The sequence below is a fragment of the Mustelus asterias genome, chromosome 25 (assembly GCF_964213995.1).
Source record: "Mustelus asterias chromosome 25, sMusAst1.hap1.1, whole genome shotgun sequence".
NCBI classification, from domain to species: Eukaryota; Metazoa; Chordata; class Chondrichthyes; order Carcharhiniformes; family Triakidae; genus Mustelus; species Mustelus asterias.
In genome coordinates this window covers 55,527,237-55,546,716 of record NC_135825.1, presented here as the reverse complement: position 1 = coordinate 55,546,716, position 19,480 = coordinate 55,527,237, and the positions used below count along the sequence as shown (strand labels likewise).

The 19,480-nt window shown below is 45.4% G+C and overlaps 1 protein-coding gene across 1 annotated transcript in view; it reads right to left on the bottom strand.

The window, feature by feature from the left end:
* The window catches only part of def6a (DEF6 guanine nucleotide exchange factor a), a 207,887-nt gene that overhangs the window by 57,892 nt on the left and 130,515 nt on the right, over positions 1 to 19,480 (bottom strand). Inside the window, exon 3 of the mRNA XM_078197830.1 lies at positions 15,016 to 15,201. Within this exon, the coding sequence (XP_078053956.1) occupies positions 15,016 to 15,201 (186 nt within the window). The remainder of the gene's footprint in view (positions 1 to 15,015; positions 15,202 to 19,480) is intronic.

Sequence of the window (19,480 nt, the reverse complement as noted above, 5' to 3'; positions counted from 1 at the left end):
GGATACGTGAGGTCCTTGATTACGCTGGCTGCTTTACCGAGGCAGCGTAGACCAGATTTGAGGGAGAATAGGGGTTTGGCAGTCTCTCACTGCTGAGCTAAGCCCCGTCTCAATCCCGTTCTCTTGCCCCCTCTCACCGATCAGCAAGGAAAATGCCAGGAAGCATAACCAAGCACAAGACTGCGATCCTGAGGCAAGGAGGTGGGAGATCACAATCTTACAAACTGCTGAAAAACATGATAGATGTGCCAGGCTTTTATCACATGCAGAATGGACTCCAGAGGCCCGGCTCAATGCGGCTGCCAAGAATCATTTGTTATGATTTTTAAAAAAAGTATATTGCATTTAAACACAAAACAGCCGACCCAAACTAGCCCAACTTTTCAACGAGATGCAGGCAGCATTTTGCAAGCTTAAGACAACAAATTCCTAACATTGCAAGGAGAGGCTTATCTGCTTGATGCACCATCAATCGAGCAAAGACTAGTTAGTATGCAAGAACAAATAGGCTTTTATTAGCAAAAGACTTGGAGCACACCCATGCCGATGAACTGGTCCAGACTGAGGCAGGGGGGTGGGGAGCAGTCGCCTTTATACCTGGACCGTGGGGGGGGGGGGGGGGGGGGAAGGAGTCTCGGGCAGGGCCGGCAGGGATGTGTCCAGGCATGTCACACACACAGGCAATAAGCTAACAGTGGTTTGCCACACCGCTGCCGCTACTCCTACAAAACAAAAAGTTGGCTTTATATCGGATACTGCAATACAAGTAAAATCTTATCCTTCACCTTCAGGGAACAGCAGTTTAAATAATAAGTGACAAGTTTCCACCTATTCCTGTGGAATCGGATGTGACGGGTTTGTCTGTTCATGTGGGGAAGTTCCACACATTTACTCTCAACAAATTAATCGTCAATTTGTTTCAAATTCTCTACATTTGTTCAACAGTGTGGCAAAACCGACGGTTGAAAGGTTACATTTCTAATATGTCCCACATATCTGGATTGCAAAAAAGGTTTACCAGGATGTTGCCTGGTATGGAGGGTATTAGCTATGAGGAGAGGTTGAATAAACTGGGGTTGTTCTCCCTGGAAAGACGGGGGCTAAGGGGCGATCTGTTGAAGTTTGTAAAATTATGAACGGTATCGATAGGGTGAACAGTTGGAAGCTTTTTCCCCAGGGCAGAAATGATAATTACACGGGGGCACAAGTTCAAGGTAAGGGGGGAAAGGTTCAGTGCAGATATGTGGGGGAAATTTGGGGGTGGGGGGTGCTGGAATGCACTGCCAAATGAGGTGGTTGAGGCAGACACGTTAGCGACATTTAAGACTTACCTGGATAGACAGATGAACAGACGGGGAATAGAGGGATACAGGCGGTTGGTCTAGATAGGACAACATGGTTGGCGCAGGCTTGGAGGGCCGAAGGGCCTATTCCTGTGTTGTACTGTTCTTTGCTCTTTGTTCTACTGAATTAATTGACTGTGACGCAATGTGGAATAATTACCTCTGAAGGTGCAAGGAGCTAAATAAATACAAGTTTGCTCCGACAACATAAATGGAAAATGCTGGAAAATCCCAGCCACTCTGACAGCATCTGTGGAGAGAGAGCAGAGCTACAAGTCTGGATGACCCTTTGTCAGAGCCGCTGAGATTTTCCGGTTAGGTTTCAGATTCCAGCACCCGTAGTAGTTTGCTTTGATACAAGTCCGCACCTTCTATCTTTCGAATGCTGGCAAAAGGCAGTTAGCTCACGATGGTGTTTAACAATAATAACCAAAAGTGCTGGATAAACCCAGCAGGCAAGCCTGGCTTCGGACGGTCTAACTAACGTGAGGCCCTATTCGAGGGCATCCAAGGAATTTGTGGTGAGGCTTATTTTCTGTTCAAAGGGAATTTGTCTGAAGCAAAAGTACGTCCCTAGATTTCCTTCCCCTTTCTAACTCTAAATGTCTTCAACTTAGATATAGACATGCAAGTGCCTTAAAATAGTACACTAACGTGGATAGTTTAATAGAGAGCTGTGAGTTCCATTTAAACATGTGACTCAGAATGAATTGTAATCAAAGCTGGGTTTTAGTTGAACTAATCTGGCCCTTTATGTCACCACTGCAGAGCACATATCATAGAATCCTTACAGTGCAGGAGGAGGCCATTTGGCCCATCGAGTTTGCACCAACCCTCCAACAGGGTCCAGGCCTACCCCATCCCCAACGCCCCTTGCATTTACCCCGCTAACCCCCCTAACCTGTGCACTTTGGGACAGTAAGGGGCAATTCAGCACGGCCAATCCACCTAACCCACACACCTTTGGACCGTGGGAGGAAACCGGAGCACCCGGAGGAAACCCCACGCAGACACAGGGAGAACGTGCAGACTCCAGACAGACAGTGGCCTGAGGCCGGAACTGAACCTGGGTCCCTGACGCTGTGAGGCAGCAGTGCTAACCACTGTGCCGCCCAGGGCACAGGGAAGGGAAACTCATCTTCAGCCACACAACTACGCTACAGGAGGAATTTTAGGGTCCCCATCCTGGCGGGGTGACAGGAAAATGCAGCGAATCGTTCTCAAGTCCATCCTTCCGGCAGGACAGGAAGATCACGTCCACCGGTGGGAGGTGGCTGTAGAATTCCTACGTTCTGTGTACACAACATTCCTTTATCTGATAAAATGGCACCTTCTCCCACGCCAAGTAACAAAACAGAATGTATGCTACTAAAAGGATGCACACGTACATCGCACTAAAACAATCTTAGAAGAATTAACAGGATGGTTTAAAGTTTAACCTGTACTTTCTGATCTGCAAAATTACCTGGCAAAGCAACAATTAAACTGTAAGTTATCAATTTTTTTACCCAACAATTAGACTTCAAAGGCCTGTCTGAGCTATAACTAATTTCAAGAATAAAGTACATGTAATAACTCCACGGTTACCAAGTTACTTCATTTACACCATACATTTGTACACAGCCGGCTCTCCAGTTCCTCCACCTCTTGCAAGTTGTTGACAGGTACCTCAAACCTCCTCACTTTAAATGTGTTTCATTCAGTTAAAATAAAAACCTTGCATGAAATATATTTGAAAGCACTCTGGCTCCTGGGCATCCGTTGCTCACTGCAATCAAGAAATTTTTTTAAAAAGGAACCACCGCTCTAATTCTGCTTCGAAAAATCGATTCAAAAGTTCTTTGTGTCTCACACAGAAGCAAAATGCTGCAGATTCAGGAAACTGGAAATAACATCAAACGCAATGCTGGAAATACTCAGCAGGTCTGGCAGCTGCTGTGGAGAGAAACATGGGGCGGGATTATCCGCCCTCTCTGTGGCGTGTTTTGTGGTGGCAGAGGCAGCACACCGCTGGGTGGAGGCGGGATCCTCCAGTCCTGCCGCTGTAAACTGCGGCGGAACCCGTGGTGGGGGGTCACCTTTGGTGGGAGAGAGAATGTCTGGGGTGCGTTGGGTCCTTGATTATGTTGGCTGCTTTGCTGAGGCAGCGGGAAGTGTAGACAGAGTCAATGGATGGGAGGCTGGTTTGCGTGATGGATTGGGCTACATTCACTACCCTTTGTAGTTCCTTGCGGTCTTGGGCAGGAGCCCAGACCAAGCTGTGATACAACCAGAAAGAACGCTTTCTGCATCATTTGAACAGAAGCGATGGAGATGGAGAAACTGAGGGAACTTCCAAATCATTTTCCTACAGTGACCCTATCTTGAGGTTGAAGAGAGCTGCGTAATATGGGGCTGATTAAACTGCAGGGTTTTTAAATAAAAAGTACTGATCGTTCCACTTCTCTTTCTGGATTAGGGGAACAGATTGGTCAGTTTTTAAGAAAATTATTCATGAGATGTGGGCACCCCACAGGCCAGTGTTTATTCCCCACCCTGAATTGCCCTTGAACTGAGTGGTTTTGCTTGGCCATTTCAGAGAAAATGTAGCAACCACATTGCTGTGGCTCTGGAGTCACATGTGGGCCAGACCAGATAAGGACAGCAGATTTCCTTCCCTAAAAGACATTAGTGAACCAGATAGGTTTTTGTGACAATCCACAATGGTGTCATGGTCAAATTAGACTTTTAATTCCAGATATTTATTGAATTCCACCAACTGACATCGTGGGATTCAAACCTGGGTCCCAAAGGGCCTCTGGGTTACTAGTTCAGTAACAATAGTACAATGCCACCACGTCCCCCTTCATTAGGCCACCATTTTAAAACCGCGGGGATTTAAAGGGGCCTCTGCAGCCACTGGATGTTACGTTGCACAGTTTGGGAAGCTCTGCCTTAAAGGAAGCAGGGTGTGAGGGAGTGTAGTCGTGGTAACTGTGTGAGTCAGTGGGTTTAGAGTGAATATTGGCTGATAGTTATCCCTAGAAACGGAAACAGAGAAGTCAAGGAAAAGAAGAGTCAAAGGTGAACCAGTGAAGATGACTAAAGGGTGGGAATTGGAAGCAAAGTTGATTAAATCTCCCAGTTAAGGGGAAGAACAGCATTAATCCAGTCATCAACAGAAAGGTAAGGGAGGGAGGAGACCGGAGCAGGGCCGGAACAAGGAACATCCCAAAAACCGTCAGACATAGCTCGGACCCAAGTGGGTACCCGACAGCAGGGCCTTTTATGTGGAGAAAATGAGCAGAGTTAAAGGAGTTATTCAATGCGAGAACTATTTAGCCAGGCTGAGGAGAGTGGAGGTGGGATGTAGATCTGATTAAGATCAATATTAGTATATGGTGGAGGGATAATGCAACAGCTTATCTTTTACCTTCAGCAAGTTTATTTCTCATACATCTCCTTACGGTCCCCCCAACTACTCCAGCTGTGCCCATTCATACTCTTTCAGAGGTCGAACCAATGACTATCACCTGTCTTTAACAATACAATTAGTTTAACAATGTCATTGCCAAAGCATGCACTTCCTGATAAATTAACGCTGGCGTGGAGTGCCCTTAGACTGTCCTGGTGTGGAGATGGAGAGGTAGAGATATTGGACAGCTGTGGTGAAGAGGAGATGGTTAGAGCCAGGCAATTGGAAACTGTATAAGTGAAGGAGTAAGAAGCTTCACAACACCAGCTTAAAATCCAACAGGTTTATTTGGTAGCACGAATTTTCAGAGTGCCACTCCTTCATTGGGTGAGGGGGTAGGGGTCGGAAAATCTCCTGATTCACCTGACGAAGGAGCAGTGCTCCAAAAGCTCGTGATTCCAAATAAACCTGCTGGACTTTAACTTGGTGTTGTGAGACTTCTTACTGTGCCCATCCCAGTCCAACGCCGGCATCTCCACATCATTAAGTGAAGGAGGACATCGGAAAAGCTGTGGATATAGGTGAGGAGAAACCAGACAAGTGAAGAAAAAAAATAGACTTGTGATCGGAAAAACATCAGTTCTGTAGCTGGGCAGAAACAGGCTAAAGCAATAGGTCCACCAGAGCAGTCCAGTTTGTGGGAGGTGGGGGTAGAAGGGAGCTGTGGGAATTGGGTGACGATGAGGTTGGAGGGTGTGGAAGGTCCAAAGGAGATGAGGTCGGTAAGAGTCCAGTTGAGGATAGTTTGATGTCTGGTGGTGGGGTCATGGTCCAGGGGGAGGTAGCCTGAGGTTTGTAGCTCTGTGAAATTAAGGCCGGGACTCCCCCCACTTCCCCCCGCCCCTCAGAACCTCGGCGGGTTATCTTGTGGCAGAGGTGCCCATCATTGACTGATGGGTTCCCCGGCGGCTCAGCCAGTAAGACATGGAAAATACCATTGCCTTTGGTGGGTCTGGAACATCCTGCTGCTGACCAATGGCTGGCTGCCTCCCTTGTGGGAAAACCGGCCGTAGGGGGACCTAAATTTTTAAAGTTGCTCATCAGTCTTGTGGTCCTTCTCTGGATTTTACATGAAATCACCCATATCATCCAGGAAATCAAAACCAGGCACAGGATGCTAAACATTGTCTAACCAAAGTATTCAAGATCTGGAGATGTGGTGTTGGACTGGGGTGGGCACAGTAAGAAGTCCCACAACACCAGGTTAAAGTCCAACAGGTTTATTTGGTAGTACAAGCTTTTGGAGCACCGCCCCTTCATCAGGTGAGTGCCTGATGAACAGGCACTGGGCACTCACCTGATGAAGGAGCAGCGCTCCGAAAGTTCGTGCTACCAAATAAACCTGTTGGACATTAACCTGGTGTTGTGAGACTTCTTACAAAGTATTCAACGTGGAGGTGGATAAATATTTGATTGATCGAGGGCTATGGGGGGAATGGCACAGAAAGGGAATTGAGGCCAGTGTAGATCAGCCATGATCATATTCAATGGTGCGGCAGGTTTGAATGGCCTGGTGGCTTATACTCCTGCTTCTCGTTCTTGGGTTCAAAGCCTTGTACAATGACAAGATGGTGTCCTTTAATACTGTATTGAATAGATTTGTGCTTTGGTTTTTGGCTCCCTGAGAGTGTTCATGAATTTTTAAGAGAATTATTAACTATAGCACTGAGGCCACTTACTCTCTCAGTTCTATCCCATGTAAGTGGTAAGTATATTTTATGTTGCATCTGCCCAAAAGCATAACACTGAATCTATTTGGATTAAATATAATTTGCCCAAGTTAGGCCCATTCCCAAAAGCATCTAAATTTGCTTGAAAAAAAATGACCCTCCGCAATTCTGATGCTTGCACTCATTTTCACAACATCAAAGAACAATACAGCACAGGAACAGGCCCTTCGGCCCTCCAAGCCCGTGCCGCTCCCTGGTCCAAACTAGACCATTCTTTTGTATCCCTCCATTCCCACTCCATTCATATGGCTGTCTAGATAAGTCTTAAACATTCCCAGTGTGTCCGCCTCCACCACCTTGCCTGGCAGCGCATTCCAGGCCCCCACCACCCTCTGTGTAAAATATGTCCTTCTGATATCTGTGTTAAACCTCCCCCCTTCACCTTGAACCTATGACCCCTCGTGAACGTCACCACTGACCTGAGGAAAAGCTTCCCACCGTTCACCCTATCTATGCCTTTCATAATTTTATACACCTCTATTAAGTCTCCCCTCATCCTCCGTCTTTCCAGGGAGAACAACCCCAGTTTACCCAATCTCTCCTCATAACTAAGCCCCTCCATACCAGGCAACATCCTGGTAAACCTCCTCTGTACTCTCTCCAAAGCCTCCACGTCCTTCTGGTAGTGTGGCGACCAGAACTGGGCGCAGTATTCCAAATGCGGCTGAACCAACGTTCTATACATCTGCAACATCAGACCCCAACTTTTATACTCTATGCCCCGTCCTATAAAGGCAAGGTTGCCATATGCCTTCTTCACCACCTTCTCCACCTGTGACGTCACCTTCAAGGATCTGTGGACTTGCACACCCAGGTCCCTCTGCGTATCTACACCCTTTATGGTTCTGCCATTTATCGTATAGCTCCCCCCTACATTATTTCTACCAAAATGCATCACTTTGCATTTATCAGGATTGAACTCCATCTGCCATTTCCTTGCCCAAATTTCCAGCCTATCTATATCCTTCTGTAGCCTCTGACAATGCTCCTCACTATCTGCAAGTCCTGCCAATTTTGTGTCATCCGCAAACTTACTGATCACCCCAGTTACACCTTCTTCCAGATCATTTATCAGTGAGTAGTCCTGACTACCAGCACCTAGATTTAGGCCATTTGTACAAATATTAACGTGCATTATTCCCAGTGCCATTCCCCGTGGAACAGAGGTGGAAACTGGACTCCAAGCAGATTTGATGGCACTAATGAGAACTTTCTGCTGGCAGGAATGAAGCCAACTCTCACCTCGTAACTGATTCAAAACAATTTGAGCAAATTAGTAAAATGTAACCTTCTTCTCCAGCTGATCCTGACTCACTCACGACAAGTGTGGTTTGTTTCAGCGTGGGTTTCCCTCCGGGTGCTCCGGTTTCCTCCCACAGTCCAAAGGTGTGCGGGTTAGGTGGATTGGCCGTGCTAAATTGCCCCTTAGTGTCGGGGGGACTAGCTAGGGTAAATGCATGGGGTTATGGGGATTAGGCCTGGGTGGGATTGTAGTCGGTACAGACACAATGGGCTGAATGGCCTCCTTCTGCACTGTGAGGATTCTATGATTCCCCAGATGAGTTAGGAGTACGACCGTCTACAACTTAGTAATTTTCGTGTCTCAGTTTTTACAAACTGAGCTAAGGGATGCACGTTCTAAGTCTGTGTCATCAGAGCGATGGAACAGGATGCGACTGCATATCACACAAACCTTGGTGGAAGGAGCCTGGATTGATGCCTGTCTCAGCTTTGCTCACTGTATCACAGCGAGGACAAAAGACAAAGGTTGAAAGTATCAGAAAACAGGCTTAAACGTGGAAAGTCCAATGGACCGAGTGATCCCATCCTTCCACGGAAGCAGACCAGGACAAGGCGCTGTGAGAAGTCTCACTTCTAACATTATTCTTATTTGACTTGCTTCCTTGGCTTCCGATTGTGCCACAATGTCTCTAAAACTCTAGCTCTGACTTCATTGTAAATGATCATGTGGTTTGTGTAAGGCATACTCTCCAAACCACAAGGAAATGCAGAGCATTTAACCTGGTATCTGCTGCAGAGCCTGACACCTCAAGGCAGCGTATTTCAGACTGTGTCGCTAAGCCACAATTTTGTTGGTCTATTGGTAAGCAAGGCTAATTTAAATATATTAACATGGTCCATATGACATCAGCAGCACCCATGACAGCGACTGAACATATGTAACAAGCGGCATGGTGGCACGGTGGTTAGCACCACTGTCTCACAGCTCCAGGGACCTGGGTTTGATTCCCGGCTGAGGTCACTGTCTGTGTGGAGTTTGCACATTCTCCACGTGTCTGCGTGGGTTTCCTCCGGGTGCTCCGGTTTCCTCCCACACTCCAAACATGTGCGGGTCAGGTGGATTGGCCGTGCTAAAGTGACCCTTAGTGTCCCGGGAATGTGCAGGGGTTAGAGGGATTAGTGGGATAAATATGTGGGGTGATGGGGATAGGGCCTGGGTGGGATTGTTGTCGGTGCAGACTCGATGGGCCGAATGGCCTCCTCCTGCACTGTAGGGTTTATTATGATTTCTATGAAAATGCAGAGCACGGAATCTAAAAATAAGAACAGAAAATGCTGGAAGTTCTCAGCAGGACTGGCAGCAGCTGTGGAGGGAGAAACAGAGTTAACCTTTCAGGTCCATGACCTCTCCTGAAGTATTGAGTAATGCTTGTCAGGCGTCTGAGCTTGAAGGAATCTCATAAAACCTCAGACCTCATTGTGCTGCACAAGTCCAAAGGGTCGGGCAATGGTATTGGACCAGTAGAGGAACGATGAGTCGATGCAGTAACAGAGCAGGAATCAGGAATGTTGGTTGTGTGAGGTTTATTTCATCTCAGTTGAATGATCTCCAGAAACAAAAATGCCAATAAAACATAGATAGGGAACAAAACCCAGTCTTAAAAGTTTAAAAAGTTTATTTATCAGTGTCACAAGGCTTACATTAACACTGCAATGAAGTTACTGTGAAATTCCCCTAGTCGCCACACTCCGGCGCCTGTTCGAGTCAACGCACTCAACCAGAATGTCTTTCAGAATGTGGGTAGAAACTGGAGCAAACCCACGCAGACACGGGGAGGACGTGCAAAGTCTGCACAGACAGTGACCCAAGCTGGGAATCGAACCCGGGTCCCTGGCGCTGTGAGGTAGCAGTGCTAACCACTGTCCCTTTGATCAAGGGACAAGTTGAAGTTTATTTATTAGTGTCACAAGTAGGCTTATATTAACACTGCAATGAAGTTACTGTGAAAATCGCCTAGTTGCCACACTCTGGCGCCTGTTCCGGTACACTGAGGGAGAATTTAGCATGGCCAATGCACCTAACCAGCACGTCTTTTGGACCGTGGGAGGAAACTGGAGCACCCGGAGGAAACCCACGCAGACACGGGGAGAGCATGCAGACTCCACACAGACAGTGACTCAAGCCAGGAATCAAACCCAGGTCCCTGGCGCTGTGAGGCAGCAGTGCTAACCACTGTGCCACCGTGCCACCCCACGTCCCCTCTGCCCCCCCAGTGATGGTAATATAGCTGTGGGGGTTTTTAGCTACCGTACACACTGCATGGTGGCAGGTCTGCCCATCACTGGGATAGTACCAATAAGCCTAAAATGGGCCTTCACACCCTGAACTGAATTCCAGTGGAGGCTGCGTGATTCTGGGACACCACATCGGGCTTAATTACTCACCCTTCCCCCTTCCAATCTGCCATAGCAAGAGCAGAAGATTCCTTCCTACATATGGATGATCAACTCACCAAGACTGAAGTTATTGCAATGTGCCAGGAATTATCCACTCTCCTTTCTTACAGAGAACTGGAGTGACGAGTGAACATAAGGCTGATTTGCAATGAGCAGCCGTGTTAAGCACCGACAGACCTCTTCAATGTTTGTGACGGAATCATTATAATGTAATCTGAGCACCTTCTCACTTAAACCTTTTGCCAAGGAACATTGAGCCACCTGCTATCCTCATAAAGGCATAGTCATCAGGGACACAATCGAATTGTAATTTGCTGCTACTTTGGAAATTTTCTGTTTATTTCTAACTTCAAGAAGCTTTCATAGCAGGGCACGAGAGTGTTTCAATATGGGGTTTGAATGTGCAGGCGTGAGCAACTAAACAGTAAATCTCAATGAAAGAACATCTAATGTTGCTGCCTCTTTTAGTCAGACATTCATAGAATCCCTACAGTGCAAACGGAGGCCATTCGGCCCATCGAGTCTGCACCAACAACAATCCCACCCAGCCCTATCCCCACGTATTTATCCTGCCAATCCCCCTGACACTAAGGGGCAATTAAGCACGGCCAATCAACCTAACCCGCACATCTTTTGGACTGTGGGAGGAAATCGGAGCACCCGGAGGAAACCCACGCAGACACAGGGAGAATGTGCAAACTCCACACAGACAGTGACCCAAGCCAGGAATCGAACCCGGGTCCCTGGCGCTGTGAGGTGGCAGTGCTAACCACTGTGCCACCCTAAATACTGCCAAAACAATGAACATATTAAAATTTTCGCCATGTTTATTAGGTAGCATTTCACGTTTTTTTCACAAAGTGATATCGAGGTCGGTTACAACAAGAACACCTTTTTAAATAAACACTCTGGAAAGGTCAGCAACGATGGACACAAGTGATTGGTTTAAAATATGTCCAAGATCCACTTTGTTGATCATTCATAAATTGATGCAATACTGATTCTAAACAGGAACAACATTTAGCAGTCCTGCTATATACACTGAACACACATAGACCAGTAATGGGCTTGTGTTATTTAACACATCTACTGGAATGGGTTCCAACCAAAGGATTTGAGTTTTCCACTGAATTCTGGCTTACGTACATTATTTAGTTTGATGCTTTCATCCACGGAAAATCAAGAAATTTTACTTCATCTTAAAATGGGAAGTAACATGCTGCTTAATTCTACAATGACAAATAGTTCACAAGAACTAGGTCATTCCGTCCCTCGAACCTGCTCTGGCATTTGACAAGATGATGCTTGATCTGACGGTAGCCTCAGGTCCACTTTCCCACCTGCACCCGCTAACCCTTCCCCTCCCTTGTTGATCAAAAAACCCACTTTTAACTCAGCCTTGAATATATTCAATGACCCGAGCTTCATTGCTCCCTGGGGAAGAGAATTTCACAGACTAATGACCCTCTGAGGGAAAGAAACGTCACCTCATCCCAGTCTTAAATGGGAGAACCTTATTTTTAAACGGTGTCCCTAAGTTTTAGACTCCTGCATAAGAGGAAACATCCTCTCAGTGTCCACCCTGTCAGGCCCCCTCAGAATCTTGCTTCATCAGATCACACCACCCCCCCAATCCCTTTAAATTCCAAATGGCACAGGGCCAACCTCAACATTTCCTCATATGATAATTCTTTCATGCCAGCAATCAATCACAAGAACTTTCTTTGAACCGTTCCAAATATAATTATATCCTTTCTTAAATAAGGAGATCAAAACTGCACACAGTGCTCCAGATGCAGTCTCTCTCAGAGCCGATACAGTTGTAGCAATACACTCCACCTTTTACTCCCAATTCCTCTTGCAATAAATGCCAACATTCCATTTGCCTTCCTAATCACTTGCTCTACCTGCGAAGCCAAGGACACATAGATCCCCTCTCTGTACTCAAGAGTTCAGCACTGTTTCTCCATTTAAATAACATACTGCTTCTCTATTCTTCCTGCCAATGTACACAAGTCAATTTTCTCACATCATACTTCAGCTGCCAAATCTTTACCCACCTTTATGGACTCTAAGTCCACTTCACAACTTACTTTTTTATTTATCCTTGCATTTTTGGCAAATTTAGCCACCATACAATTCAGTCCATTCAACCAAATCATTGATATAGATTGTAGATAGTGCAAGCCCCAGTACTGATGGGCGGCACGGTAGCACAGTGGTTAGCACTGTTGCTTCACAGCTCCAGGGTCCCGGGTTCGATTCCCGGCTCGGGTCACTGTCTGTGTGGAGTTTGCACATTCTCCTCGTGTCTGCGTGGGTTTCCTCCGGGTGCTCCGGTTTCCTTCCACAGTCCAAAGATGTGCGGGTTAGGTTGATTGGCCAGGTTAAAAATTGCCCCTTAGAGTCCTGAGATGCGTAGGTTAGAGGGATTAGCGGGTAAAATATGTGGGGGTAGGGCCTGGGTGGGATTGTGGTCGGTGCAGACTCGATGGGCCGAATGGCCTCCTTCTGCACTGTAGGGATTCTATGATCCCTGTGGCATTCCACTAATTACAGCAACCTGGAAATGAGCCATTTATCCCAATCTCAGTTTCCTGTTAGCTAGCCAATCCTCTATCTATGCTATTTTGTTACCCCGACATCATTCTTTTGTGTAGTAACCTTTATTGTGGCATCTTATTGAATGCCTTTTGGAAATTCAAATACACCACATCTCCAGGTTCCCCTTTATCCACCTTGCTTGAAATCTAATAAATTGGTAAAACATAATTTCCCTTTCAAAAAACATGTTGACTCTGCCTGACTATCCTTTGATTTTCCTGCTCTTGGGGCTCCTTAATGATGGACTGCAGCATTTTCTCCACGACAGATGTTTGGCTAACTTTCTGTCTCCCTCCATTCTTAAATGGAAGTGTAACAACTATAAATGTCCAACCAGCTGGGACTTATCCAGAATCTAGGGAACTTTGGAAGATCTCAGCACTATTTCTTTTAAGACTCTAAGATGCCAGTGATTGGGTCCAGGGGATTTGTCAACTTTTAGTTCTAATCATTTTCCCAGTACTTTTTCCCTTCCTTTTACCTTTTGATTTTCAGGTATTGGGATTTTCTTTTGTCAATTCCACAGTAGAGACAAACAGGAAAGACCTGTTCAATGCTGTCTGCGATTCCCTGGTTTCCCAATCTTCATTCCCCAAGTCTCACCCTCCAAGGGACCAATGCTCACTAAAGTTCTGTTATTCTTTTCCTTCTTAAATATAGTTGCAGAGAAACTTACTACCTGTTTTCATATTTCCAGCTCTAATTTCTCCCTCATTATTTTCCTGGTTATTCTTTGCTGCTTTCTGAAATCTGTCCAATCCTCTGATCTACCAATTACCTTCGCAGTGTCAAATTTTCTTTCTATAAGATCATAAGAGGCAGGAGTAGAAGGCAGCCATTCGGCCCATCAAGTCTGCTCTGCCATTTAATGAGATCACAACTGATCTGATATTTGATATTAACCTCAATTTCCTTAGTTAGCCACGGATGGTGAAACCTTCTTTTTTTCTCAATGGAATATATCTTCGCTAATAGTTAGAAAGTATCCCCTTAAATGTTTGCCATTGTTTTTCCACTGTCCTAACTTTTAACCTATTTTCTCAGTTCACTTTAGCCAACTCTATCTTCATATCCTTGCAATTCCCTATGCTTAAATTTGGTTTAGCTCAGTTGGTTGGACAGCTGGTTTGTGGTGCAGAGCGACGCTAACAGCATGGGTTCAATTCCCATACTGGAGGAGGTTATTCATGACAGACCCACTTTCTCAACCTTACCCCTTGCCTTAGATGTGATCCAGTCAGCTCCTCCTCAAAGGGCAGCCTCTGGTCAACTGGGACTATGGCGGCTTCACCTTTTATTTAAATTTAAGACGCAACTGAATGTGAAATTCTATCATGTTATGGTCACTGTTAGCCAGAGGGCCCTTTGCTATGAGCTCATTAATCAATCCTGTTTCAATGCACATTACCAGGTCTCGAATAACCTGCTCTCTGATTTAGTTGTTGTTTATTCATTCGTGGGACGTATGTGTCGCTGGCTGGCCAGCATTTATTGCCCATCCCTAGTTGCCATTGAACTGAGTGGCTTGCTCAACCATTGCAGAGGGCAGTTGAGAGTCAACCACATTGCTGTGGCTCTGGAGTCACATGTAGACCAGGCCAAGTAAGGGCAGCAGATTTCCTTCCCTAAAGGACATTAGTGAACCAGATTTTTTTTAAATGACAATCGACAATGGTTTCATGATCATGATTAAACTCTTAATTACCAATTCAAATTTCACCAATCTGCCACAGTGGGATTCGAACCCGTGTCCCAGAACATTACCGTGGGTCCCTGGATTACTAATCCAGTGACAATACCGCTACACCACTGCCTCCTCCCAAATTATTAATTAGAAGCAACAAGGAACGCAATGTAAAATAAATCAAATGACACTAATGTTCTACCAGGTTGTACAGGGAAATAGGATCCATCGCGCACTACATCAAATTCTCTATCTTGCCCTGAACAGGGGCAGATCTGGTCCAACAGAAGTGAGGAATTCACCCAATCTATACTGGGGAGCAAAGCAAGTTCCTCCTGACATTACATTGATGAGGGTGGCAGAGAGTGGACAAAAACAAAATTAACCCCACACCCAAAAACCAAGATTAAAAAGCAGTAGCCCCGCCCACAGCATTTAATCCAAGCACACACATTCCTTTCAAACCAATTCAACTGTAAATAATTCCGAGAAGATTCTCACCTCGTCAGGAACCATCACGAGTGGATACTTGTCCTCGGAGAGAAAGTTGAAGAGACACCATAACCTGAAGGCATCATGGTCAGAGAGCGTGCAGTTCCCATTCTTGTCGTGCTTGTAGTTCTTCTTAGCAGTCAGAGTCCAACAGAGCTCATCAAAGTTTTCTTTGACAAAGGCACCTTCCTCAACCTAAGACAGGCAGATATTCAGCATTTACTTTTAGTCACTATAACCAGGCACACAATTTGAAAGCACATTTTCTTTCACACAATTATCACAACAGGAAAAGTCAGCCCCCTCAGTAAACTGTCTCAACCATAGATTCAAGTAAAATGCACCTTTCCTGTCCTTAGTCAGAACATCCACAATTAACCCATCAAAGTAAGACAGCATTCTATTACCAGCAGATTTTATATATGAAATACATTTTTTTTGTCTGGACTATTTTTCCACAAGATTGAGACATCCTGACTGAATCAGAATAGCAAGTGCAAATCAGTCACATTTTGCAAGCTTGCTTCTAGTTTCTTGACTCCACGATGGGTCATTTGAACGAGTTTCAGAAAGGGGTTCCTCAATTACTTCTCAGAGCCGAAGCTTCTGCTTTTCTTGCCCTATTTCATTCTGAAAAGCCCTGCCAACCACATATCTGTGCTGTCACTGCCTTCACCTCCATTACATCGCCCAACTAAGCCTCTTATCAACACTGTAATGACTTTAATCAGGCAACTGAGGTTGGCCTGATGAACTCCCCAAATTGATGGGCCAATCAGGGAATCGCTTGCTTTATACTTAACCTGGAGTGTCAGTTCCTCTGGGGCTCCGAGTGTAGACTGCTCACTGAAAGCACTCTGTAAGCTGTTGTCAGACTTGTAAATAAAGGGATTTTGGTGAAGGAACTTCTGCCTTCGAGGACTTATTACAAATACTTACCTCGAGACCTGACTATTCCAGGGCATTCCTGGCTGGCCACATAAGGAGGTCATGGAGGAGGAAGGTTAAGGTCACACAAAACTATATGCCCGTGTCCTAACCTGCACAAAATCCTGTCCACCCTCATCCCCATGCGCACTAATCTACACTGGCTCCCAGTTATCCTTATTTTGAAATCCCTCTGTAATCCCACTTCTCCCTATCTCTGTAAGCTCTTCCAGCCTTGCAACCCTACTCCAATTCTGGCCTTGCCTCAGTGGTTGCACCTTCTGCTGCCAGAGTTCTAGAATTCCCTCCTTAAATGTCTCTGCTTCTCTATCTCTCTTTCCTCCTTTAAGACACTCTTTAAAACCTCTCTCTTTGTCCAAGCGTTTGGCCCCTATGTGGCTAAATGTCAAATGCTGTTTGATAATGCTCCTGTGAGGCATTTTACTGGGTTAAGACACTATGTAAACACAAGTTGTTGTCATCATTGCTATCCACTATTTTTAGGCAAATGATGGTTGGAAGAGGAATTCGCAGATTCTGAGTCCCCACACGTGCTTGCAGTTAGGACCTCACTCTGTCTGAGCCAGTACGCTGACCGATTGGAGGCATAACGGCCTTCACAAAAAGGTACGCGAGCTGAATTTTTAATAAGTTGTTGGGAAGTTGGCCCATTTGCTATGGAAACTGAAGGCAGAATAAGAAGTGTCAAGTCTTTGAAAACTGCCTCCTCAGGAATGAGGTGCCAGAGCTTCTTGCAGGCTTGGCCTGGCAGATGCCAGAGATGCGCCCGAAGTGGCACTCAGTTCACATGGCTGATGAAGGTGTCCTCCTGTGGGCATCACCAAGTCCAGTGGGATCAGCACTGGAGGTCTCCTTCAGTATTACAACCTGAGAAACCTTACCACAAATTATCACTCAAAGCTGTGTCTTAATTGTGTTGCTGCAATGACCAACACTCACCTGAAGAAGGGGCTTAGAGCTCCGAAAGCTTGTGTGGCTTTTGCTACCAAATAAACCTGTTGGACTTTAACCTGGTGTTGTTAAACTTCTTACTGTGTTTACCCCAGTCCAACGCCGGCATCTCCACATCACGACCAACATGGCCAGACAATGTGGTAGTTATGGTAACGCTAGCTCAAACTGCGGCTGAAATATGGTGACACAACATGCTCAGGATAAGTATCTCAGAAACACCCAGTGGGGTCACCTTAACTTTGAGTGAAGTTGTAACAGGGGTAATATTGAATTAGCCACCCATTGTACACCATGTTCATCCCTTTCCATTGAAGTAATCTCACCATCTACCCTATCGGTTCCTTTTAATAATTTTCAATGATATTCAATCAAAGCACCCCTTAACTTTCAATGTTTCAGGGAATAGAACCCTACTTTGTGTAAACTCGCCTCTTAATTTAAGTCTTGAGGTATCATTCTGGTCATTTTAAGCTGCCCTCCTCCCAAGACCAATGCACCTTTCCTAAAGTGCGGCACTGAACACAACTCTACAGGTATGGTCCTGCAAGAGCTTTGTAGAGATGGAGCATTATTGCCACCCCTTGTATTCTGGTACTCTAGATATAAAGGCCAGTCGGTCATTAGTTTTTTTTACAATATTGTTTTGTATCTGCTCATGATATTTTAATAATCTATGTACAAAGACCGTAAAGGGTCTCAAAGGTGAGCCACTGCTTCTAGATTTGCAATGTTTTAATTATAAATATATATAGTTGCAAAGTCGCTGATCTTATACTTTCCTCACAAGTCACACACCTGCCACAGTTCACTAGCTTAATTTCCACACAGAATAAATTACTGAAATACCTTTTAAAATGATTCTTTCATGGGATATGAGCGTCGCGGTAAAGGCCGGGGGAGGTAGTGAAGCAGATACGATAGTGACTTTTAAGGGGCATCTTGACAAATACATGAATAGGATGGGAATAGAGGGATATGGTCCCCGGAAGGGTAGGGGTTTTTAGTTCAGTCGGGCAGCATGGTCGGTGCAGGCTTGGAGGGCCGAAGGGCCCATTCCTGTGCTGTAATTTTCTTTGTTCTTTGTTTTTATTGCTCAACCTTATTTGCCCTCGAAACAAATGGCTTACTTGGCCATTTCGGAGGGCAGTTAAAAGTCAACTACGCTGCTGTGGGTTTGGAGTCACAGATAGGCCAGACCGGGTGAGGATGGCAGATTTCCCTCCCTCAAGAACATTAGTGAATCAGACGGGTTTTTACGACAAACGGATGATAGTTTTATGGTCACTAATACCAAAACTAGCTTTGAACTTCAGATTTACGAATTGAAACTAAACTGCACCAGCTGCCATGGTGGGATTTGAATGCAGGTCCCTGAAATCTAATGGTGGGCTTACTAGTCCAGAGACATTACCACTGCCCCACTGTCTCCACCCAATTCTTCCACCATTTCCCTCTAATTACAAATATAAAGTTCTATTTTTTTGGGTTTTTCTATATTCTAATTGTAGGGTTTGATGACAAACATTATTTTCAGATTTTAAAGTTGACAATTTACATTTTTGTTTAGTTACAGGTTGGGACCGTAAACAGCACTGACCCATCGCAAAGCATGCATGAGGAACACATATTTTTACCCAACACATAGGTCATTTTGTATTCTCGTTACTAATTCAATTCTCATTATGCCTGCAAACTAAAATCATTTTTCTCTGAAAATGAAGTGGATTCAAATGGGTCTATCATTTGAATTTGACACTATAACGCACATTAACACCGTAAAACTATCTCACACACTGAATCGAATTGCTTTGATCTGACATAAGAGAATGCTTTTGGAACAGATTTAGGAGAGACCATGCATTCTGGTCAACACATACATCCTTTATTTCTCCACAGCAGCCACTAGCTACTAAAAGCAGACTGAATGAAAGCATGTGCACATCTAAAGACATGTCTCCACAACCACAGTCTCTGTGACAAACCACAGAAGGTCTCACTTGCAGTAGGTCCAAGTAGAGAAAGTTCAATAGTTCTTTCCAGGCTTGGTATCTTACCATGCATTCTGCCTTTGGCAGATCAGGTAGATTTAGACTGTGGGTGGGATTTTCCTGCCCTTCCCGCCTGCCGCATCTTCCGATCCCGGTGAAGGTGGCAAAACCCCCCAGCCCTGATGGGTTCCCTGGTGGTGGGACAGACGTGCCATGCAAAACGGCAGAGATATCGGCGGGATTGGAAGATATCGGCGGGATTGGAAGATCCCGACATGGCCAATGATGAGCCACCTCTGCTGATGGAAAAATTTAGCTTTTGCTTTTGCTACCAAATAAACCTGTTGCACTTTAACCTGGTATTGTTAAACTTCTTACGATGGAAAAATCACCAGGGGAGGGGGTAGAAAATCCCACCCTATTTCTACTTCAACAGAAAGAGTGACACATGGCGAGGTACACAGTCTGCTTGAGAACTGGTGAACATTCTGTTGACCATAGTAGAAAACACTGAGAATGGAGCCTGCTACAATTGGAGAGGGAGGAAATATGCTCTCCAACTAATGTTACTGAACAACTGACAA